The sequence below is a fragment of the Labrus bergylta genome, chromosome 11 (assembly GCF_963930695.1).
Source record: "Labrus bergylta chromosome 11, fLabBer1.1, whole genome shotgun sequence".
Lineage (NCBI taxonomy): Eukaryota > Metazoa > Chordata > Actinopteri > Labriformes > Labridae > Labrus > Labrus bergylta.
In genome coordinates, this window is record NC_089205.1 from 26,560,848 (window position 1) to 26,584,991 (window position 24,144).

At 41.4% G+C, this 24,144-nt stretch overlaps 1 protein-coding gene across 2 annotated transcripts; it reads left to right on the top strand.

The window, feature by feature from the left end:
* Positions 1-14,672: 14,672 nt before the first annotated feature.
* pld3 (phospholipase D family member 3) lies at positions 14,673-23,230 on the top strand. Of its 2 annotated transcripts, none has more exons than XM_020643521.3 (12): positions 14,673-14,832; positions 17,116-17,202; positions 17,875-17,925; positions 18,076-18,233; positions 18,330-18,510; positions 18,628-18,745; positions 19,402-19,529; positions 19,900-20,097; positions 20,274-20,413; positions 21,756-21,921; positions 22,022-22,121; positions 22,221-23,230. In XM_020643521.3, the coding sequence occupies exons 2-12, from the start codon at positions 17,176-17,178 to the stop codon at positions 22,406-22,408; spliced, it is 1,455 nt and encodes a 484-aa protein (XP_020499177.2). In that variant the 5' UTR covers positions 14,673-14,832; positions 17,116-17,175; the 3' UTR covers positions 22,409-23,230. The 2 variants fall into 2 exon arrangements, with proteins under 2 accessions (XP_020499177.2, XP_020499179.2); XM_020643523.3 differs by lacking the exon at positions 14,673-14,832 and adding an exon at positions 16,661-16,792.
* Positions 23,231-24,144: the final 914 nt, after the last annotated feature.

The following is a 24,144-nucleotide window of genomic DNA, read 5'->3' on the forward strand; positions in this document are numbered from 1 at the left end:
GTCCAGAAATGTTTCATCATCTGTTATTGTTTAATCACTAAATGACTGTTGATCACATCAATCAGACAACCCACATTCTGTCTCCACACAAACCTGTCTCCTCAGAATGATGCTCAAAACAAGCTGCACACACACACACACACACACACACACACACACACACACACACACACACACACACACACACACACACACACACACACACACACACACACACACACACACACACACACACACATGTACATGTACGATACACCTGTCTGCAGATGAGTCATTGCATGTATTGTGTGCAATTTTGTGTGTCTGTATATAGTGGGGTATATCCTTAGATGTTTCACAAACTCTCTCGCACCCGCGCACACACACACACACACACACACACACACACACACACACACACACACACACACACACAGGTCGTGCAGAACAATGGCCGGCTTTGACAGAGGCGGGCTGTCAGGAGGAGATGGGCTCCAACTATTGTCTGCTGTGTTTACTCACAGACTCACCTGGCACTGAGCTAATAACACCGACTCTATCTGTCAGTGCAGGGGACGGGGGTCTCAGCCCACACACACACACACACACACACACACACACACACACACACACACACACAGTCATTCATACAGATAGAGAGACATACACAGTTTAAGTACAGTTACATGCTTGCCTGCATAAATTAAACACAGATATACACACACATCTAGGTGAATTTTTTTTATTCTTGTGTGTGTGTGTCTGTGTGAGTGTGTGTGTGTGTGTGTGTGTGTGTGTGTGTGTGTGTGTATGTGTGTCCAATCACACCTGGGTGTCCTGGTAGGGTCTAAGTAAAGGGGCGGGTTTATGGGGGGTGTTCTTTCAGGCTTTTACCACTGTGCAAACACACACACAGACACACAAACGGACCACAGTTGATGGTTTTGATGGGATCAGTTGGAAGCCTCAGAGTGACCCTGCCCCAACCCCACCCTTGTTTGATCGACAAGGGTGAGAGAAGAGGAGTAAGAGAGAGAGTGTGTGTGTTTGTGTGTGTGTGTACAGACACTGCAACTCAGAGTTAAAGGTAACACTTCATTAAAGTAATGACAAATCTGATGTAATCCAGAGTATTTCAACTTTTAGACAACTTCTAAGTCACATCTATCAGTGAAAGTGATCAAACTGAAGCCTATTCAGACTGCCAGTTCAAGTTAATATAATATGGGGGGGGGTGAAGTGATCCCATCTCTCTGCCTCCATCAGAGGTAGTAACAGAGGACGATAAAGGGGCGAGACGGCATCACTTTAAGCCAGCGGGGGTGAACAGCGCTGTGTGTGTGTGTGTGTGTGTGTGTGTGTGTGTGTATGGGGAGCTCCCACTGTGAGTTTACAAATCCCACTTCCACAACACCATGGTGCAATGACAATTCACAGACTGGGACACCTATATTACGCAGTTGCAGAATCAATATAAAAATGACAATGGCTTAATGACAGTGGAGCTTTGTTTCTCATTCTGAAAAGATCTTTTGATGAATGAGTCTAATGTACCTGTTCATTATCAGTTCATTACTAACCACGTTGACACACATGACCCTCACAGCGTGAAGTTTTCCCCGTCGTACAGGCAGAGGAGACAAGACATGGAATAAAAAGGATGCTGTTTTTTTTTAATGTTAAGATATCCAGTTTTACAGGCCAAGAAAAGTCTGACACTATGACGACAGTTTTTGCCTTTATTTATATCAATGCTGTGTGTTAGTGGAAGTATCCACAGTATCCAGTAAAGAGAGGAGGAGAACATGAGAATAAAGCTGCTTCATATCAGGCATGAGGATCGCAGCAGTTTCACTCTGGTTGAGTGATATAAATGCAGAGGTGTAAAGAGTACTAATATATTCTACTCAAGTAAAAGTACTGTTACTTTAATAAAATGAAGCTTAAGTACAAGTAAAAGTACCAGTTTAAAAATGTACTCAATTACAGTAACGCAAGTAAATGTAATTTGTTACTTTAACCTCTGTATAAATGTGTCCCCCCCCCCCCCCCCCCCCCCCCTTTAGCTCGCCCTCGATCATAAGGATCAGCGCTTCAGCTTATCCAGACTTCATGAGGAAAATTTACTCAGAGGCTGGCAAGAAGAAAAAAAATCTGGGTTAAGTTGGAGTGAAGAATCTGTTTGTTTGCGTTCAGACATGTTGCTCCTCCTGAAAGCATCAGGAAGTTTTCAGGAGTTTTTGCATGTGTGAAAACTCCATCAGTGTTGTTTGTGGTTAAAAACTGGGCTCTGGGTCAAAGAAAAGGTGAATGAGTGAGTTAGATTTGGTGCAGATCTGAATCAATCACATTGATTTTATAGATTTCCAAATATTTTCAAGAATAAAAGAAAGATTTTGCACGTGGTGACATAATCTGCCGACTGATCCTGGACTGGTTAAAGTCTTCACATGTAGATCAGAGCAGCTGTTGCCAGAGGCCTCACTTGTTTCACAACATCTATGTCAGTGGTTCATGTCAGACTTTCTGTAGTTCACTTTCAGGTCTAAGGGCCTGAAAGCAGTCAGAAGCAGGCCCGACCTCGACTGATAAGACCTTTTTTTTTGTTTTTTGGCTCGGGGCTTGGCAGTCTGCCAGCTGATAACAACGTGGGGCATACCTGCTGCATTAATGATTGGTCAGCTCTGCCTCCTGCCCTCACCTGCTTCTTTATTTTTACAGAAGTCTTTATCATCGAGGCCCTGAGCAGAAACTCAATCTTATCAAGTGAAAGCACGACATCTATGTGCGGCATTAACATCTCAACTTCTGACATGGAAAATAAAAAAATGACTTTTCTTTTCCCCCCTTCTTTAAAAGAAACTAAAACCACTATCTCCCAACATAAGATATTCCTGTTGTGACGAGAGTAATGTGCACAGAGCTTTGAACATACAGGAGCTCCTGAGCGACTGAAGCGAGTCCTCATTAACATGGAACAGTTCAGTGGACAGACAGTAATGGAGGGAGGGTCTTTATCCAAACAGGCATCTGTCACAGCGTGTTGCACACCACTGCTCACCTAACTACCTGCAAGTGCCTGTGCTGCTGTGGGCTTTCATGTGACATAATGCATCCTGTACAGACCACAGAGGAGGAGGTCCTCTCCTCTCAGACATCACGGTCTGCTGCTGCATATCTTTAGAACTACAAATAAAACACAGTTTTTATATTTACAAGATGTTTTTTTAGTTAACCTTTTCTTCATCAGTGTTCAACGACCGTAGTCAAAAGGTACGGGGGGGGGGGGGGGGGGTATTGGTCTGCTCTGGGGCTGAAGTTTGAGCTAGCTTCAGGGCTAACCTCCCTGATTTTAACTCGTCAGCTGCGAACAAGCAGACTCTAGGGAGTCTGGCTCCAGTCTTGACGAGTTGAAGTTTTTATTATCTGCACACACTGTTCATAAACTGTGCTCTTACAGCTTCTAATGTTACTTGTTTCTCTGTTCTCACGCTGCTCTGCTCCCCGACATCAACAACTCATAAACACTCATCAGTTACTGTCTCTCTCTCCTCACTTGCTCTACCACCCTCACTTGTGCACTGAGCTTTTCACTAACAGACTACTAGAACAGTTTTAAGCATGCCATGAGGTTATCTCTACAGTGATTCATTTACTCTTCATGTGTGTGTGTGTGTGTGTGTGTGTGTGTGTGTGTGTGTGTGTGTGTGTGTGTGTGTGTGTGTGTGTGTGTGTGTGTCCTCATTGCCTCTTGTTCTGTTTCTGACCAAGAAGCTGGAGACAGCAACTACATGTACCAGGATGCATTGCAAGAAAGCAGCTTCAAAGTCACCCATTTCTACAGGCTCAAAAACATACAGCAGAATATCTAAATATCTATCTATCTAATCTTTTTTCTCATAGTCCACTGCATTGGGCCTTTTGTACATTTTGTGTTTTTTATCTTAAATATTTAATATTTTACATTTTTAAATTCTATTTTATATACTGTAATAGCTTCTTATACTGTATTATTTAAGTTGCTAGTTTTGCCTTATTTCCTCATTAATTGTTTAGCACCAATACACCAAGTCAAATTCCTTGTATGTGTAAATGTCAATTTATGGCAATAAACCCAGATTCTCATTGTGATTCTAAATCAGCCAAAACACTGTTCCCCTGCACTTACAAACTAAGGGAGCTCACTGATTAATAACTGATAGTTTCATAGCTTTATTCTTTACAGATTAAAAGAGGAAGATTGTGAATAAAGGCTCAAACAGTCTGTGAACCCACCATGTAACACAGAAAGACATCAACAATAATTTAAGAACTGAAAACCTACAGAACTCGTTTGAACAGAAATAATTCAGAAAATCAGCAACATTAACCTTTAGGCACATCTGTTTGATCCAAAGTGACTGATCTGATCCAACCAGGCCCAGAAAATGATCTATGAAGCTGAATGTGTCATGGCAGGAGAAGAAGTATGAAATCCAGATTATACACAATATTAGAAATATTCAGTGATGTGCTCGGAGAGTATGAGCCAATAGAATAATTCAGAAGTCACTGAATGAAACACGATTAGTGTTCTCTCTCTCTCTTCTCCTGATTTAAATAAAGTAACCTCAGTCTGAATCCTGGTATCATCTTTAAGACCCCTACAGCTCCAAGTTATCAAAATATTCACTGATATCAAAGCCTGAATTGAGACGCGAGTCATCAGTGCTGCTGCAGAGGCCGTGTGGAGAAACCAAGAATTACAGCCCCCCAACGTGAGTCACTTAAAAAGGAAGTCAGATAATAACTCTGAATCCCACAGATTAGTAAACATATATGTGTATGTTCCTCTTCCATATTGTGTTCGTTTCGATGGGTAATATCAGCAGCACAGTGTGAGAGCAGCTCCGGGGCCTGAGCCGTGGGTCGGGCAGTGACCTGGGGGTTGTCTGGGAAGGATAAAAGGAAGTCCTGGTTAATGAGTAACCGTGGCAATGAGGCCTGGCGCTACAGGTGGGGTGGGTGGGTGGGTGGGGGGGGGGTTGGCTGGGATTCACACTGATAAGAGGGGAAAGGCAGGGTGAGTTTTTTTGAGGGGGTGGGGAGCGGCGGATAGGTGAGAGGGTAAAGAGGGAGCAATTTGTTTTCCACACTTGAACATATGAGTAATATCGTTTCTTTTTCTAAAATCATGTCGATGAACGAGAAAAGGTGAAGGAAACACAGATGGGAGACTTTGAAACAAAGCAGCAGGAAGCTGTCAGAACTTTTTTACACACCAACATTAAATATAAATATCAAGTACTTGATGTCAGGCTACAGCAGCTGACTGTGAGTCATGTCAGTGTAGTGTGATACACATGATAACATGATGTTTGTAGTGACGCAGTAGACTCAGTAAAGGAACAAGTTGAGTAGAAGCAGAGGAATGACTGCTAATATGGTGTATCAGTCAGTATATTGGTCAGATTGTCACCATGGTGATTTCATATGAGCAGTAAAAAATAGTAGTAATGGTTTCATTACATAACTGATTTAAGTTGAGGTGGTAACGCTTTAGAAGAAGCAGAGGTGTCAGGATGTACGCGTTTATTTGACTAAATGGTTAAACGTCTACATCCCTCACAGGTCATTTGATGCCGGTCAAATGTTTTTTCTTAAACAGCAACGCAGACGACCACCACCAATTATTCAGCTGGAAACATCCCCCAACCTATAACTGTAGTAAGAGGGCTGATTAATGCTGTTAGAGCTGAAGTATAGTCACAGTCCTCAGCACTCTGAGGTCTTTAATAGTAATTCATTAAAGTCAATGTTTGTGTAACTTTGTATTTCCTTTATAGATATTTTCTTAGGATTTCATTTTTACATGGAAAAGAAACTAATTAAATATGCTGCACAATTAAATCAGAACTTGATAGTTATCCTGATAAGAGCATCCAGAATACAAACATTAAAAAGGTCTGAATTAATTGGAATAAATAATAAAACTGTTTTCATGTTTTTATCTCTCAGCGTGTGAACAGCTGCTGCTGCTGTTTTATTGATCTCAAAGTGGGAAATTCCTTCCCCTGCTGAAATAACGGTAAGTGATGTAACACTCGGACCAATCAGAGCGCAGATCTCCGCAGCTGAATTCAAGGTTAAGTTGTAGAGAAAGCAAACTGATCTCTGAATCTGCAGACGGTTGATGTGTGTTTTAATATTCACAACGTCGGTGAAATCTCAACCTTTCAGATTTCAGTTCACACTGGAGCTGGAATGTAAAGGTGATACTGCACCTTTGCTTCAGAGAAGTTTAGAGAGTGCTGATAAGACCCCCCAGATACTGACCTAAAAGGTGTTACCATGACAACCAATTCCACCTTTAACCCCTGGTACTTACGCTTCACTTCCTCATTCTGGACAGCGAGATGAAAAGAGAGAGGGAGACTAACGTTAGGAATCTATTCCAACAGTTAGAGACAAAAACAGTCAGGATAAATGAGAATGAATGTGTAAACAGTGATGCACTATTTATAAACACAAACAACACAACACGACACAAACAACACAACACGACTTCTTCTGCATAATAAAAACTGCATTTCCTCTTTTCTTGCTTTCCTTCATTTAATTTCTCTGTCTTCTTGAACATTGCTCCTGAATGCATCTTTCAATGGTTACAGGTTGCCATGGTTTCATCTTAAGATATAACTTTCAAACGATTTCTTTTATTTCACTCAAACCAAACGGCAGGTTGTCACCTGAAACCCCTCGGTGTTCAAATCTGCAGATTCTTAACCAGCTCTGCGGCTGCACTCTGTTTTTCTTGAGTCTTAGCCGAACAAAAGCCAGCTCTAAGCACAACAATGCCGAGGAAATCCCTCGCTTTCATGGTCAGGGTGTAAAGTTTGGGGTCGAAGCTTTAAAGGGTTAAACTAATGAGGATATAAAGATACACCTCCTCCCTCTCTCCGCCCCCCCCCCCCCCCCCCCCCCCCCCCCTCCTCATCCCACACAGGCCTGGTTCGACCGGACTGGGTAATCAGTTACCTGCTCCATCTGACCTGCAACACCCACAGAGCCTTCTCACACACACACACACACGCACACACACACACACACACACACAAAGTCCACCTGGAAAGTCAGACCATACCCACACTGATGTGGATAAACAACCTCAGGGTTGGACTGTATTTTTAAAAACCTGGTAACAGTGAAGCGTAAAGCCCCCCCCCTGTGTTTTAAGTCCTTCCTGTCCTGGTTTCTCTCAGACCCACAGCAGAGAGAGAGAGCATCATGCAGCAGATATCTGCATCCAAAACTCAGAGAAAAACCTGCAACTAAAAGTCCTTCACCATCTCCAAAGCAGTGGATTTTAAAAAAGCTATTCGTGTTTTTTTAATGCCAGGGTGGTCTGTGATTGGTTAGTCAGAGAGCGGTGCTGCACAGACAATAAAGCAAGTCTGTGATTCAGCTGTAAATGTCAGCACATTAAATGAACATTATCAAATTAACACATATTGTTTTCACATCCACTTTACTCACATGTTTCAACTATAAACACTTCAAAAGTGTCTTTAGATTTGAGTTTTTGAGTTTTTGAGTCGACCTCAGACAAACTCTCTAAATCTAAAAAAAATGACTTTTGAAATCTTTACCCTCCTACAGAACCATCACCCAATCAGAAGAAACCTTTACCTTAACTGCTGCGACCTAAAATCTGTCACCTGACCTCCTCTGATCCGCCTTCTCTCTCCGTCACATTACACTTGTTGACACATTCCCAATAGTTAAAGCTTTGAACTGTAATGTGACATCCAAAACTGCCTTAAAGGAGACCAGCCGGTATGGAGGAACGATCAACAACAACAGATACCTTCAAGTTTTTAGTCACCTGGTCAGTAAGGTGTCAATAAGGGACTCGTTCACAAATTATCTACAAAAAACTGAGAGATGAAAACAATCTGATATTGACAATGATGTTTACTAAATGACAGAATAGAAAGATGACGTCAGAAATATTCAGATATATCTTCATGAATATAAAGAGTCTGTGTCAGGGGTCTGTGGTCCATAAACATCTCCACACTCGATAACAACGCATAAAGTTAGTGGAATAAAAGACTCAGAAAGTCTAAAAATCTCGAAATGTAGTTTTCTAAGAATCTAAACTCCGACCTCACTCTAACAATTCCTCGACTTCCTCGCCCCCCTTCCATCCATCTGCTTCAATAACCTGAGTACAGTGTCCAGTCCCACGTGTGTCTGGAGATGTTTCATACACAGGAAATGTTTTGCACCATGATTCTCATCATTTTAGGTGAGTAGCTCCCTGACACATCGGCCTTTGACCCTGGAACTAGTATCTGGGCCATCCGTCAGCTGAACAGTCTGTTCTCTTTTTTCATGCTGCCTCACTACTGTCACCCACACTCCCCCTACACTGGTCACTAAGTCCAGCTCCCACACCTGGGGGGGGAGGGGGACAGCCAGCGTGAACTGGATTACTGTCAAAATACATTTCCCCCAGTTTTGTTTTCTGAGTAATGAATTCATCAACAGCAGAGCGGTGGCCAGGAACAAGAAATCAAAATAAACCCGGTTAGACTTTTTTATATGGAGAGGGAAATTAATCCAACAGCCCCTTAGTTATGCACAAGCATGAATTAAATCACAGTGGATGAGTTATTAATCAAATTCAGACCCCCTTAAGTGTGCCTGATTTAAAAAAAATGTGCTAATGAGACAGAAATCATTTTTTGTTCCAGGATTCAAAAAGAGAAAACCAAAAAAGTGCACATCCGGACAAAATGCAAAAACCTGCAGGGCAAGAAAAGTATGAACTGGATGAAGAAGGTTAAAGATCTGCACACTGTTCTGCTCTCAATGGAAAGTTTTCTTCAAACAGGGCAACATTTTGATCTCTGAGATCTTCCTCAGGTCTGAGATCGAAGCGTTGCCCTGTTTGAATAAAACAACCTATTAAGAGCAGAACGGTGTGCGGACATTTTTAATTTTTTCTGCAGTTTGTACCAGACTTCAACATTTTGATTTCTACGTTAAAATAACATTTTAATTAATATAACACCTCATGGGGGTTTCTTGGCTTGTGCAGCCTGCCTCTCGTGGACACCAGAGGAACTGCAGTATGTAGCACTTCCACACCGGCTTCATTTATCAACATCATGTGTTGCTTTTTGATTTAAACTTTATTTTCTATGATTTGTTGACAACACATCATGAGAACAGTCTGGCTCAGGTATTTGCAGTTTCAGTCTCGGCTGAGGTTCATAAAAATGTTCACAGCAGACGTTGAGCAACTGGGACTTGAAGGAGTGTTTTGTTGTGGCCCGCTGCACCTCCACAGCTAGGTGTGGTCCAGGTAAAGTGTGTGTGTTCTTATACTTTTGTTTGTTTGGAAGGTTACATTTTTAATTTGAGATTTTAGTGATGACAGTTTTTTTTTTTTAAAGTGAGGATATTTGTCCCGGTCTCACTTTTTTTTAGGAGTCTAAAAACAGGAAGTTAAACGTGTAGTTAAGGTTAGAGTTCACGAGTTACTTTATACATTTAGAGTAGTTATAGAGAGAAATGATAGAGTTATAGGAGGTGGGAGACAGAAAGTAACTGTTCAGCCAGTCAAACAGTCAGTTACTCAGCGCCAGTCGGTCGGTTAGTTGGGTGGCGACTGGTTGCAGCAGCCTGAGCGACCATCATTGCACTTCCTTCTCTACATCCTATAACTGCACAGACGACTGGCTTTGCTAAGATCCTGGAAGCTGTGCATGCGTGGGCGTGCATGTGTGTGTGTGACTCAGAGAGAGAGAGAGAGAGAGAGAGAGAGACACTGAGCGGGGAACAGAGAGCCTGCAGGAGAACAAAAGATCGATAGTGAATGAATAATGAAGCCGAGTGCAGAGCAGGAGAACGAGAGGCAGGTCAGAACATCAAGTACAAAACTGTGTGTGTGTGTCCTTACTGTAGATACCTCTATTTGAATATAATATTATAATATTTGTCTTAATATAAAATACCCAGACGCTGATGTTCCTTCAGACTGATTTACAGCAGAGGCTCCCAAAGAACAGGGAAAAAAGAAAAGGTGAATAATTATTATTGGACAGGACAGTTAAAATAATCCAGTTGATTAATCAATGCATCCTTTAGCTTATAAAATGAGGTCCACGTTATCTGAAAGTTTCCACCAGCAGAACAAATCCTGAATCATTCTAACTGAATACATTGAACATTTTTAATTAAACAGATTTCTGATGTCATAATCCATCAGAAATGTTTCGCTTGAAAATAATAAACGAGAGAGAGCGAAGCAGCAGCTCAAGTTGTCTTTGTCTCTCTTTCTTAAACATATCTGTCACTTTTCTGTGAATGAACTCACTGATACATGAAGGAATATGAACACTTTGCAGAAATTAATAAAAACATGTTGTTAAGTCGATAGATGGATTACCTGAATGTATCAGGTGGAAGAGGATATTACCAATCAGCCTGAGTGTTACTTTGATGATTATCTCATTATATCACATTTTCTAATAAGATCAAATAAATAAAGACGGCAGTCGACGGGTGAAAAAGTGTGACACTTGATTTCATAAGGATTACGAGCGTGTGTTCAGCGTCAATAACAAAGCTTCTCTGAAACTGTCGGGCCTTTGTTCCAGTCAGCCTCGGTGATGTCAGAGTCTTTATGGCCCAAACAGCCATAAACAGCAGACTGCAACACGAGAGGTACTTTTCACTGAAGTCAAAGAGAGAACAGAAGCAGCAGCTGAGCAGTTGACTTGTATTATCCATCACATTTCACAAGCAGGTGTTGACGAGTACTGCATGGAATCATTTGTTCAGATGTAGTGTGGTTGACTTCAGACCCTCCAGTGAAGTTATCTGGAAGGCACTGTACCCGACATTATTTGTTTTCTATTTTTCAGCAGTGGCTTCCAAGTATTTGGGCCAACATGCACTGAAGCATGTTTGGATTCTGACCCAAAAAAAACTCTGATAAGATCATTGCACTTTCATTAAGAGGCAGAACACACCGGATTAAATGACCCTCTGAATCCTAGTCATAAGCAGAACTACACTGTGATAAAAAATAAATAAGAAACAGGAAGTGTTGTTGGAGGCTCAGGTGAGTCCAGGCGTCCGCTCGGTGACTCATCAGGGACACAAACACACCTTCAGCAGGACGTCGAGGAGGAAAAAACTCCCTCTGAAGTAACTGTTAACTCTGTACACTTCAGGAAGTAGATCAAAGAGAAAATAAAGAAGTAGATTTTGGCATTCAGTCACAGGTGGAGGAGTGTGTAATGTGTGGTGTAAGAGCTAAGAGCGGAGGATGATGAAAGTAATAAAGCGACTCATGTTAGATGCTTACTCATCTCAGAAAGTAATGAGTCATCTTTCAGAGTAAACTGTTAAAATACATTTATGATTACACTTTAAAAACAAACCAGTTCTGCCCTCGTAAACAGAGAGACAGCGGTTCCTTTTTATCAAAATAAACATCACTTTTTGTGAGGACGTGATTAACAACAACAAAATAAATGAACTATTAATGTTCTTTATTCCTACAAAAGCTGTGAACAAGAAGCATCATTAACTCGTGGAGGACTGGGGCGATCTGTACTGAGGAAGTGAAGCACGTCAGCTTTTTATAACCTCGCCATAACTCGGCCTCGGCTGTTGTAAAAAAATAAAACTGTCTGGGATATGCCGGCTCCGTCTCCATGGTTACATGAGCCCAATACACATGGCACACACTTCGAGAGTGTAAATAAACACACTTAAAAATATCCTCATCAATAGTCACACTGTGCCAACCTCTCTCCAGAATGAAAACATAAGTGTGTGTGTGTGTGTTTATATATCATACATCTATAGAATTCTTTAAGTCTGACTCCGTTCTTATCAAGCTGCAGGTTTCCCCTCTGACAAAAGGGAAACATGAACCTCCAGCTCACTGTTGATAAAGGAGCATTCTGCTGTTTTTAAAGGTTTTCTCAGTCCGTCTGCACTGAGAGGAAACGCTGTCTCTCTTCTGCCCTTTAACATCCTCTCTGTTGTCTCTGTTTCCAACCATCACTTTATGTCTGAAAAAAACCTTTACGCGTCCTGAAGTCTGCCCTTGCATTGTGGCGCCCCCTGCTGACGTAAACCCTACATACCTGTTGCAGTTTGAGTTGGTGAAATTTAAAAAGTTGTCTAAAATCTGTGATAAAATGACGTTATTATAAGAATGAAGGTTTGGTCATTACATTGTGTTACAGACATGAAGATAAATAACAAAGATATTTTTAAAAAAAAGAAGCAAATAAGAGATATTGTACACAGAGCTCCAACGTCTGATAAAAGTTTCCATGTCAAGGTCTCCTGCAGGGCGTATACCAAGATATCACCTGAGAAATATGTGCTATAGGGTCACCTTCATGATGACTTTCTTTGATTCCAGTGATTGCTCCATTCACAAAAACAAAATAGTTGTTTTACTCAAGTACACATCTTAAAAAAGACCACTGCTCAATGTGAGTTTGAGCTGATTTAGCATTTTCTTAAAGGTGAAAACATTTAATAACAACTAACTGCTTGTCTTTAGAAATGCCGGATGACTCCTCTCGTCTCAGTTGAATGCTCATTGCCCCACAACTGTCGAGCTTCCAGAGAAACAAACACTCAACAAACAAACAAACAAACAAACAAACAGCTCCACAGAAGAATTAAAGATGAGCTGCTGTTTTATATTTCAATTCTGAGAGACAAACATGGACCGCATGAAAACAATGAGATATGTAAGGAAGTGCATTTCCACCGAGCAAACAGGAAATCAATGAGGCAACTATTTTCAGCTAAAAGACGTCCGTGCTAACAAACAGCCGCCACATGTTCAGACGCACAAACATCAAACATCTCATGGCAGATTCTCCCATCTAAGAACATCCGGCATGCTAAATAAAAGTGTAAATAACATGAGAGCACGATGCTCCACAATACAAACCATGATGATTCATTCAGATTGTCTCCAACATCAGGCTGTGATCGGACTCAGTCATTGATTTTATTTTTAACCTGAACACACTTCTTCAACAACCTGATACTGATCATGATGCACATGCAACATGGTCAGAAACTTGCTTCATTATGCAAGATGATAACAAGCGATGGTTTGCCATGATGCATCATAAGGACAGCTCCGCGTAGTAAAGACAAATATGATCAATATACATCAATTAATATACTACAGAGGACAACCATACAGTTGAGAAAATCAACTGGCCGTCATGTCCTGAGTAAAGATTGATATCAGTGTCATCCTAAAATCAAACACTGAGACTCGGTTTTCTTCTTCATGTATTTGGTGTTTCTTACCTCTTCATATGGAGCTGTGCAAACACCTCGCCTCGCCCGTCATGTCAGCAGGTGATAAATAAGTGAAGGAGGTTTAATAGCAGCTGAAAGAAAGAAAAACATCTGTGTCAATTGTGAACTCTAAATGCAACACATTGATTGAAAGTAAGTATATAGCCGGACTTAAGACGGTCGACAGTAGGGGATTTATAACCGTTCAACTCTTAAACCTCAGCAGAATTTGAATAAAAAGACTTTAATTTATCATAATCATGAAGACATTAGGTGGCATTAAGGGAGAATATTCTAGATGCAGGTAAGCAAATGGAAATGTTAAATTGTCAACTCAGCAAGAGCTTTTTACCTCCAGTGAATAAAGATGAGTTTAAACTTTAAACCGAATGATGTGTTGCTATGTGATGCTCAGGATCAGAGAAACTGATGATAACTCATGAAGCACTCGAAGCCGATGAAAATAGTTGAAGTTGCATTAGCGCAATATTTTTGGCTTGCATTTAAGATTGAGCGACCAACAAGCAAATTCATGATTTTGTAAGTCTATGTGACAGAAAGCACCACACTCTAAGTGTCACACATGCACACAAACAAACTCCTCAAAATATTGGTTATCTGTTTCCACACAGATTGGGCAATACAGTGGATTATTAGATAAATACGGTGATAGTGAAGGCCCCACCTCAGCTACAGGCACAATATCATGCATTGACTCAGTGGGTAATGAGGTCTTTATGTCCACAAAGCAGCTCAGGGAAAGTAAGGAGGAGGTCGGCTGCTACTTAGGTAAATATCAGACAGGTAGACCTACATGTAGGCCTATAACCTGCTTCTCTGTGATTAATGACAGCTCATAACTTTTAGGGGAACCTTCTATTGACAACCTTTTGGTAATTATTATTATTTATTTTTTTTAAGTGCAGTTGCCAAATAATTAATCTTTCAGTGTTTTGCTCCTCTTATCTGGAGAAAACCCGGGTTAATTTGAACCGGAAGTAAGGAAAGGGGTCAGGTAAGCACACGACTCTGCTTACAGGACGACTCCTAGGATAATTATATTAATTAACATTTTAAATAAATATCGTTTAACTGTTCTGAAACGACGTCAAATCAACTTTGGGCACGTTTAGCAACACATTAATTCGATTTAATAGTCTGATTTAAAAATGCACTCTCTCTTCGCGGGTTCAAACTTTCAAACAGCGCCGCTTGGAGTCTCTCTGCCATATCGTGAGTCAGCAGCGCCCTCCTGTGGTCACAACCGAGAACTGCACTACTGTAACTCGCCTCTGCTACGTCACACGAAAAGCTCCCTTCCAATTGGCTGCCCAGCTCTGATCACATGACCAGCTGTACTCCCTCTGTCCCGTCTGTGGACTGTCGGTCGTAAATGGCCTTCTTCGTCGTCCTTTGGTGAATTTAACAAAAAAGAAACGACGCTAAATGTAAGGAATAGTCGTCGACGGTGATATATGCTGGATTTAAATAACCTCGGCGTTTTGTTAACAGGTGGGTGGCTTGTTTCGTCGCAGCTAAAGTGTGTTGTTTTTGTTGTTTTTGTTAAAACAATGATGAAGATGAAGAGATGATTTTGTCTTCATCGCCCAGTAAACACAAAGTAAAGCAGCGATGCATTAATGTGAATAATGATTCTGTGAAATGGGAAAGATATCAGTCAGGTATGAGTTTGCTGTTTTCTATTTACCGCCTTGTTGGCCTTGTTTGTTACACACCAAATGTTTATATTGTTAACTTTGTTTTGATCTACTCTACTCTGTTTTTTCTACCTTTTTCTCAGATGATTGGGTAATTTAAGAATTGAGTAATCTTCCACGACTCTTGAGTCACTTGTTCCTCTCTAATCAGAGCTGCTGCTCCTCCACAGATAAACAAACCTTCTTTGTCTGTTGTTTCTGCACCAGTCAGACATTAAACATCTGACACACTTTGCAAAAGAAGCGAAGTATTTGTTTTGTTTACTTTGAATGCCACACCACTGCAAAAAAACTTAAATCTTTCAAAGTGTGTTTGTCTGATTTTTAGTCAAAAATATGTCGTGAAACTTCATATAAGTCCATAAAAACATCTTATTTCAAGATATAACAAGTCAAATGTAAAGCCTGATCTTCTTGTAATGAGGGAAAATCTCCTCCTGTGCAGAGCAAATCTGGAAAAATGAACATTTCATCTTAATTCAAGCCTGAGCAATGTCCCCTCATTGAAATAAAATGTTTATCTTGACATGTCAGCTGAATGTGACTTATGTAAAGTGTGAAGTTTAAAAATATATACATATTCAGGGCCATTTTGCCTTTATTAGATCGGACAGCTGAAGAGAGAGAGAGTGGAGGGTGTCATGCAGCAAAGGGCAGAGATCGGATTCAAACCCGAGGCGCTGTGACGAGGAATATGGCCTCTGTACATTGGGCGCGCAACATAACCACTAGTCTACCTGCACCCTGATGAAATATAAATATATATATTTATTATTATTTTGGGGCATTTTGTGTCTTTATTGGAGAGATAGGACAGTGGATAAAGGAAAGGAGGAAAGGAGCCACAGGTCAGATTCGAACCCAGGCCGCCCGCTCAGAAGACTACATGGAAATATTTTTTGACTAGAAATCAGACGGATACACTTTGAAAGATTTGAGGTTTTGCGGTGGTAAAGCATTCAAAGTCAACTTTTTGGCTTCTTTTGCAAAGTCTGTCAGAAGTTTAATGTCTGACTGGTGCAGAAACGACAGCTCTGAGCTGAGGACAAAGACGGTTTGTTTGTCTGTGCGGAGGAGCGGCAAATCTTATTAGAGAAACAGAGGAAGCACAAGATCATCTGTGTGTCGTGAGTGTTTTCATTTATTGTGCATTGTAGCCGTTTCATTTCAGTTCTAGATCTGCACGCTGTCGGACATCAAATGGACTTTTCCTGATATCATCTTCAGTGTAAAAACACAGTTTGACTCTCAGTATCTCACAGAGAAGCTGAAAGGACGGCTCTCTGATTTCCTCTTTCTCGTTACATGAGGGCAGTGATAGCTCCAGTAGGATTCATTTCACTTTTGATATCAGTTTTGAGACACAGTATGTTGTCATTTGTTCCATCCATGCGCATGACTTTTCCTCTGTGAGAAACCAAAACCCTCCACATTGAACTGTCCCGTAGAACAGATGCAGCCGCCGTAATGAGTCACATGTTTCTGTGGGGGAGACCAGGACTCTTGTGACCTCCGATGAGCTTTACCGACTCAGACTGATACTGTCAGCGATTCAGAGTCCACACTTCCTCTCTCTTTCTTTAAGCAATCAAATCTCATAAATCACGAGACCTCAGGATCCAGTCAATACTTTTTTTTTTTTTTTGGCCCTGTAGACATGTCAGCAGCTGGAGCCGTGTGTGTCTTTGTGTTATGAGCTGCGCAGGTTATTCTTTGAAAACATCGAGCACCTTCTCTTTGTTGACTCTGTAAAGGTGTGTGTGTGTGCTGAGGAGGGACAATGCCTTTTGAAAACACAACGTTGTTTCATGGCTTTGACGCTACTTTGAGTCTAATGAAACACGTTTGTCTTTTCAAAGAGAGAAACTTGTTTACTTTTTTACATTTTTTCCTTAAAAAGAATAAATTCCACTTGATACATTTATTTAAATCATTACATCCGCTGACGGCTACACCTGCGGGCGATGCTACAACCCGTCTGTAATGAATAATAATAATGTAATGTAAGTTTGACCTGCTGCTGTGATCGAGACATGAAGTCACTGTTTGTCTTCTTCTTCTCTTCTTTTGGTCTCAGAGCCGCAAAGAGCATCATCTGATCCCAGCTCCCACATCGGATGTTAGTTTGTCTTTGAAAATGAAGACGGACATCCCTTACAACCAGGTACGACATGTTTCAGCTTCTATGTTTACAGTTCTATAAAATCAGTGTGAATCGTTTCCAGTTGTGGCTGTGTTTTATTGTTTGTTTAAACATCAACATTGAACTTGTTAAAGCTTCTCTCTGATGACAAACTGATCATCTGTTAGAACAAAATAAAGATTTAAAAAAAGTCATTTTTAACACAGAATGATTTTATCAATGACAGAAACATGTAGGCTACAGATTGATTTATCAGTGATTCTAATATTCAGACTGTGTGAACAACACAAGCATAACTCAGGAACTTAAAACATAAACATTGTTGTCACTAAAGATTGTTTTTCATCGCCTCACGGAGCTCGTTCCTCGGATCTGAACGGGGGATTTTCCTCTTTGTCTCTGTCTCAGCTCTGACTTACATCCTCATTTCAAACATTTCTTTTATTATCACTTCTGCAGGAGATGAAGAAACATGTGCAACGTGTGATAACATTTTTCAATACTGCGATAAATAAACTAAAAGACGCCTTATTGTCGCTCTAACTCTGCTGTTCTTAAAGGCGCACTCTGGAGTTTTGGAAGCGAAATATCAAAGTTGTAGAAATGTTCAGACTCTGTGTTACATGTTCAGAACTCTAAACACAAACTGCCCTCAGAGGGAAATGTGTGAAAGTTTCTTCTTTTTGTCCACAGCTGGTGGATGTGGAGAGGAGGAGACAAGCGTCCAACAGGAAGGCCGTGTTGGTACGTTACAGATGAAGAAGAAGACCATGTGTTGACTTTGAACATAACAAACATGTATAATAATAATAACAGGACTGAATCCATCACTGCTGTACGAGGTGATTATTGGGGAACCTTGATAATATTTTTGTGTGTTTCCCCCTCTTCCAGTACTCCAGGTGTGTGATAGCTCTGGCCTCTGTGGCCACCGTGCTGCTGGCCGCCATGGCCCTCTACAACCTCCTCACACCGAGGGTTTCCTCCCCGCACCCTGCCCCGAGCAGCAGCCTCCACCTGTCCCAGAGAGAGTCCTGCTCCGACCCCTGCAAGTAAGAAACCCCCTTACAAACGTCTCTCTTCTTTCCAGCTTTTCAAACGTACAAAACAAAAAGAGTTTAGATTCTTCTCCCTCCTCGTCCTGTCAGCATCGTTCTGGTGGAGAGCATCCCCGAGGGTCTGGAGTTTAACTCCAGCACCACTCACCCCTCCATCTTCCAGGCCTGGACCAACCTGATGTCTGAGGCTCGCAGCAGCCTCGACATCGCCTCCTTCTACTGGACGCTCACTAACAAAGACACCGGCACGCAGGAGCCCACAGCCTATCAGGTCAGCAGCTTTTTACTTGATCCAAAGATAGACTCTAAGGATGAGTGGTCACGCTTTCTCAGTGAATCATTTTATCTTCTTAAATTAAATGAACTCCTGTTCTGGCCGCGTTGACAGGGTGAGACAGTTCTGAAGAAACTCAGCGAGCTCTCAGGAAAGATTTCTGTTCGCATCGCTGTCAACACTCCACAGCAGAGTCAACCGCAGGACAACCTCCGACTGCTCAACGACTCAGGTGACTCTGACTGCATGTTTGTTTTTAGCTCAGGAGATGAAGAGCATAGAAGAACATTTTCATTTGAAGCATCAGGTTGCGAGGACAACTTTAAAACAGAAGTGTATTTCTGTAACTGGAATTAAATTGTGGAATTCTTTAAAGAATGATTTGAAGGGTTGTGTTCAGATATTTCAGTTTAAGAACAAAGTTATCAGACTGTATGAAAGTGGCAGTTAGTGTGTTTTGGGTGTTTTCCTTCTCATTTCTGAGGAAGTGAAGACTGAATTGTCAGATTTGTTTTATGTTGGCGTGATATTCATTCACTGATTGTAATTTGGACAGACCATCCAGACATTTATTGTTTTCTTTTTGAGTAAGGGGGCTGGCAATGAGATTTATTCTTCTCCCTGCTCCTTTCCGTACATGAGATAAAGTGTGAATCGTTTTTTCTGTTTTTTTTCCTGTTGTGTGTTTTGACATGTACGGAACAAATGAAAAGAAACTAAATGAAATGTACTTTATAGCAGCAAGTGTCACACTGACGTATCTGATGTCTGCACTAATCCTGAGCCTGCTTTGTTTGCTTACTGAGACCAGGCATTATTTTAATATCAACATTTTGTACATGTTTCCTGTTTATGAGTTTCTATACGTGATGCATGTTTGTGTTTCAGGAGCCAACATAAGGACGGTCAACATGAAGAAACTCACCTCAGGCGTCCTGCACACCAAGTTCTGGGTTGTGGACAAGAAACACATTTACATCGGCAGCGCCAACATGGACTGGAGGTCCCTCACACAGGTACACACACACACACACACACACACACACACACACACACACACACACATGAAATAAAGAGTTGCAGACACTTTCTGCTGACTTAAACTTTCTGTGGTTCCTGATCCAAGCAGAACTCATTTCCTTCTGCTTTAAAGACGTTCTTGTGTTGGCTCAGATTCAGAGTCACATGCTAACCTGGTTCAGATGCTTGTGCGTCATGTGAGGAGAAATCTTTGATCTGCTGTAACGATGGAGAAAAAGTGATGGCAGAACATTCACAAAGTATATCCCACAAAGGATATGTTGTGTATATCCTGTTACTTTAAAATCAGGAAGCTTTCAAAATGTGTCTTTGACGATCAGTAAATCTTCCTCTGCCGGGCCGCAGGTGAAGGAGCTGGGCGCCGTCGTCTACAACTGCAGCTGCCTGGCTGCAGACCTCGGGAAGATCTTTGAGGCGTATTGGTTTTTGGGGGACAGTCAGTCGATCCCGTCGCCGTGGCCCAACAGCTTCTCCACCCTTTACAACAAGGACACGCCCCTTCAGCTGCCGCTCAATGACACGCCGTCCAGCGTCTACCTGTCGGTGAGAAACATACAGAGAGGGATTATGACTTTGATATATTAACATGAGGAACCCTTTGTATTCAAAAGAAGACTGAGCTCTGTGTTTTAAGAGCCCGACTGTAAAGAACATCTTTCTTAAATCGGTCACTCTTCATTTGTCGCCTGTTCTTTATTTCTCTCTTTTGTCTCCCTCAGAGTTCTCCTCCATCTTTCTGTGCAGCCGGCCGGACTCAAGACCTCCAGTCCATCGTCAGCGTGATGGAGGACGCCGAGAGCTTCATCTACATCGCTGTCATGAACTACCTGCCCACCATGGAGTTCTCTCATCCTAAAAGGTACAGCTGTGAAGTATGACTCAATGAGACGGCTCAAATCTGCTACTGTAGTCATGGTGATATGTTTATTCTGGCCTCAAGATTGATCTCAAAGCAGCACTGTTTCCTGGGGATGCATCGGTCCAGCATCAATATCAGCTGTTGACACCATCAGCAAATAATGTGGCATGGACCGATGTCAGTAGACGATGTTTGTTAGGTGTGCCAAATCAATTTAATGACGGCATTTAGTGCATCTAACTACTGATTCAGAGAAGAGGTTTTTTTTTAATGGGCAGATGAAGTCACATGTTAAACAAACTCTGACTTGTTATCCTTTTTAAACATGAGAGAAAATGTTGCATTGTGGGAGTCTTAACCCTCGTGCGTCACCATTTTTATCCATTTGGGCAAAAGTTTCCTCTTCATCTGGTCATCATTTTGTCTGTGTTAGTGCATATGGCACACATTTTTATAAGAAAGTCTCTCTCTTGACACATTTTGGAATGCAAATTTAATTTTTTTTAATAGACCAATAGAACACTGTGAAACATTTTTACTACCCTCTTAAGTCACTAAGGACAAAAATGTCCACTTCCAAAAAACAGCTATAAAAATAGAACAGATTAATATTTTTTTCAACTTTTTTTTGCATAAATCTCTTAAACAACTCCAGCCCTGCTCAAAACTATCAAATATTGTAATTCAATATTCTATTATAATTCAATATATCTATTTTTATAGCAGTTTGGAAGAGGATATTTTTGTCCTTAGTGACTTAAGAGGGTAGTAAATTAAACTGATGCCTGAGGGTTAGAGATGAAGAAGTCATGAAACAGACATCAGAATCAGTAATCGGCTAAATTGTTATTTCAAATATCAGCCCATCATTGCATCTCCACTGTTTTCTAAATGAGATCTCAGGGAGCTGTTAGCATGGCTTGTGTTATTCTTGAATTATCTCCTTTGATCAGAGTGATCTAAACCTTAATTAGAGCTTCATCACTTAAAGTAAAGTTAACTGTGTTTATTGGAACAGCTTCATGCTGACATCCAGCTGTTCACATGTTGTGCCACAGAGCTTTATGTTGCTATAAATGTGGAGCATATGTAAAGATCAACACAGCTGTAATCCTAGTTTATTATCTGAAATGTGTGATGATTAAAACCCTCTGAAGTTTTGTTTCTCAGTAAAATTCACAAAGTTAACTTTCACTCACTGGAGTCCAGGTGTTTCTAAAAATATCAGGAAGCTTCTCCAAACCGATTCTGATCATTTTATCAGAGGATCACTCGTGTAGGAGAGTTTCTTACTTGTGTGGTTATACTGCGATTGACAAGCTGCATGTGGCGCCCTCTGCAGGTACTGGGCGGACATCGACACTCAGCTGAGGAGAGCGGCATACGAGAGGCGGGTCAAAGTGCGTCTGCTGATCAGCTGCTGGGCCAGCACGCAGCCGGTCATGTTTCCCTTCCTCAAATCCCTCGCCTCGGTTTACGACCCCAAGAGCAAGCTGGACGTCCAGGTGGTGAGTAGGACGTCGGAGGAAGTACAGCTCGTACATGTCGGGATGAAAAACCCCGCAGTGAAACGACAATCTGCTGACTCGTTGTTTTCCCTTTACACAGAGACTGTTTGTGGTGCCTGCCAGCCCCGAGCAGAAGGAGATTCCCTTCGCCCGAGTGAACCACAACAAGTACATGGTGACTGACAAGATAGCTTACATAGGTGAGGTTTAACACACACACACACACACACACACAAACACACACAGCACGCACCCTAAAAGTGTCTAAAGATGTAACCCGATCCGTTTTCTGTCTTCAGGTACGTCTAACTGGTCAGGTGACTACTTTGTGAGCACAGCTGGATCTGCGTTGGTGGTGAACCAGACGGCGTCAGAGTCCCAGGAGCCGACCGTCCAATCACAGCTGAAGGCCGTGTTTGAGAGAGACTGGAGCTCCGACTACAGCACTCCTCTCACCCAGGACACAAACCTCAGAGACTTGTGTTAGCTTGAACGGCGTGCCTAAGACACTTCTAACCGTGCTTCAAGCGTGCAATCATTTGACTTTTTTTTAATCTGCATGGATTCTGTTCAAGTGAGTGAAGGTGGAAGCTCCTCTCGGGGGCGGGGGCAGAGTTTCTATAGGTTGAAAGGAAGATAAAAGTGTTCAGCTAGTTGGAGGCAGGTTGGAGAAAAAAAAAGGTCAGCAGTCACAACGTACTGCCACATTTAACTGTCTTCTCTTCTAAGTATTTTTATCAGGTGTGTTTTTGTCATGTCGTGTTAGTAGCAGTAGGGGGCGCTGTTCTGAGTCACAAGCTGGCTGCAGTGGTCACCCATCTTTTAAGTGATTTATCCACCAATCATTTTCTGTTTTGAATTTGAATATTGATGAGTTTTTTATTTTATTTTCTCAGCTCATCTCAGGGAGGAAAGTGTTTGAGTGTTTTCATGACTTTATAGTTTGCTGGAATAATAAACGATCTCACAGCAGGTGTGCTGTGCCGGAGCTGTTAATGAGATGCAGGATTTTAAAGTTCTGCTCGTCACTCTCCACTTTAAAAAAAAAAAAATCTTGATTTAATTTGAAAGTCTGCAGTGCACACACGGGGAGTAAAGGTTTGCAGCAGCAGTAGATGAGGATGAACTCTGTTAATTTCCACTGTGTGGAGTGATTGAAACTTCCAATTAGTCAAGAGGCGGTTGTTATGGCGACTCTTCAAAGAAGCATGTTTTATTTTTTGCAGAGCAGGTTTATAAAAGCTTTGGAGCAGACATGTTGTACTTGTCATTACCTCCTTCCTCTTTCTAAATAAATGTTCTGAATCAATCCGGTCTGTTTAGAGGTCTTCATGTTTATTCAAAGAGCCCACTCAGGACCACAAGAAGGATATATTAATACTGACTGAATGGATTGGATTTCAACACATACTCATGTCTCTTTCTTCTATAAATCAGGTCTGAACATTACGGACCTGAATAATAGAGACTTCATAAATGTGACTGTGTGACCAGGCTCTCCTGAACAACTTGGTTTTCTGTTCTACTTCTATCGGGTAAAAGAGCTGGACAGCGCTTTAAAGATGTAGAAAATATTCAGAAGACCACACCATGCACTCTAAAGCCTTTTTGTGAAAACTCATCAAACACATCTTTAATTCACTTGTTCAAAAATCCTCTAATTGACCAGCCCGACCGTCTAATCAGTTTCCACTCAGCCAAAATATAAATCCTGCAGAAGAAATACAAAAACCACTTTATTTCAGGGGCTTTAAACCTCTCAAAGCTCCTTAAGCTGACTAATACTGCGTCTTAAGCTGAAGTTAATGTGCAGCAGCAGGTGTGTTTACTGTAGAGCAGACTTCTCTCTCTTAAACAGGATGAAGGCTGTGAGGCTTCTCTGTTTCTACAAAAACAAATAGGCTGGAGGCAATGCAGAGAGCCATAAGTGAAAAATGTGTTTTGTTCCTGCAGAAGTTTTAGTTGAAAGAGAGAGGAGACAAACTTTAGAGGAGGAGCATGACAAGCTGAGACTTTGACTTTAATCAGACTGAATGTGCTTGCTTTTAGAAATACTTTTTTCCTTCTCACTATGAATTATACTGATGATCGTATTCATGGGGGAAAGCAGTGTAAGCTGGGCTGTTCTGCGACCTCCTGCTGGGCTATTGTTCTCTGACTGACCATGTTCCCACACTGTACAAAAAAGACCTGCTGCGCCTTTTCTGTCTCCATACATTCCTT

Coding starts and splice junctions, on each gene's coding strand:
- pld3 (XM_020643521.3), top strand. CDS start 17,176: ATGAAGACGGACATCCCTTACAACCAG. Junction 18,746..19,401: donor CCGACTGCTCAACGACTCAG/GTGACTCTGACT, acceptor TTTGTGTTTCAG/GAGCCAACATAAGGACGGTC. Junction 20,414..21,755: donor GAGTTCTCTCATCCTAAAAG/GTACAGCTGTGA, acceptor CGCCCTCTGCAG/GTACTGGGCGGACATCGACA.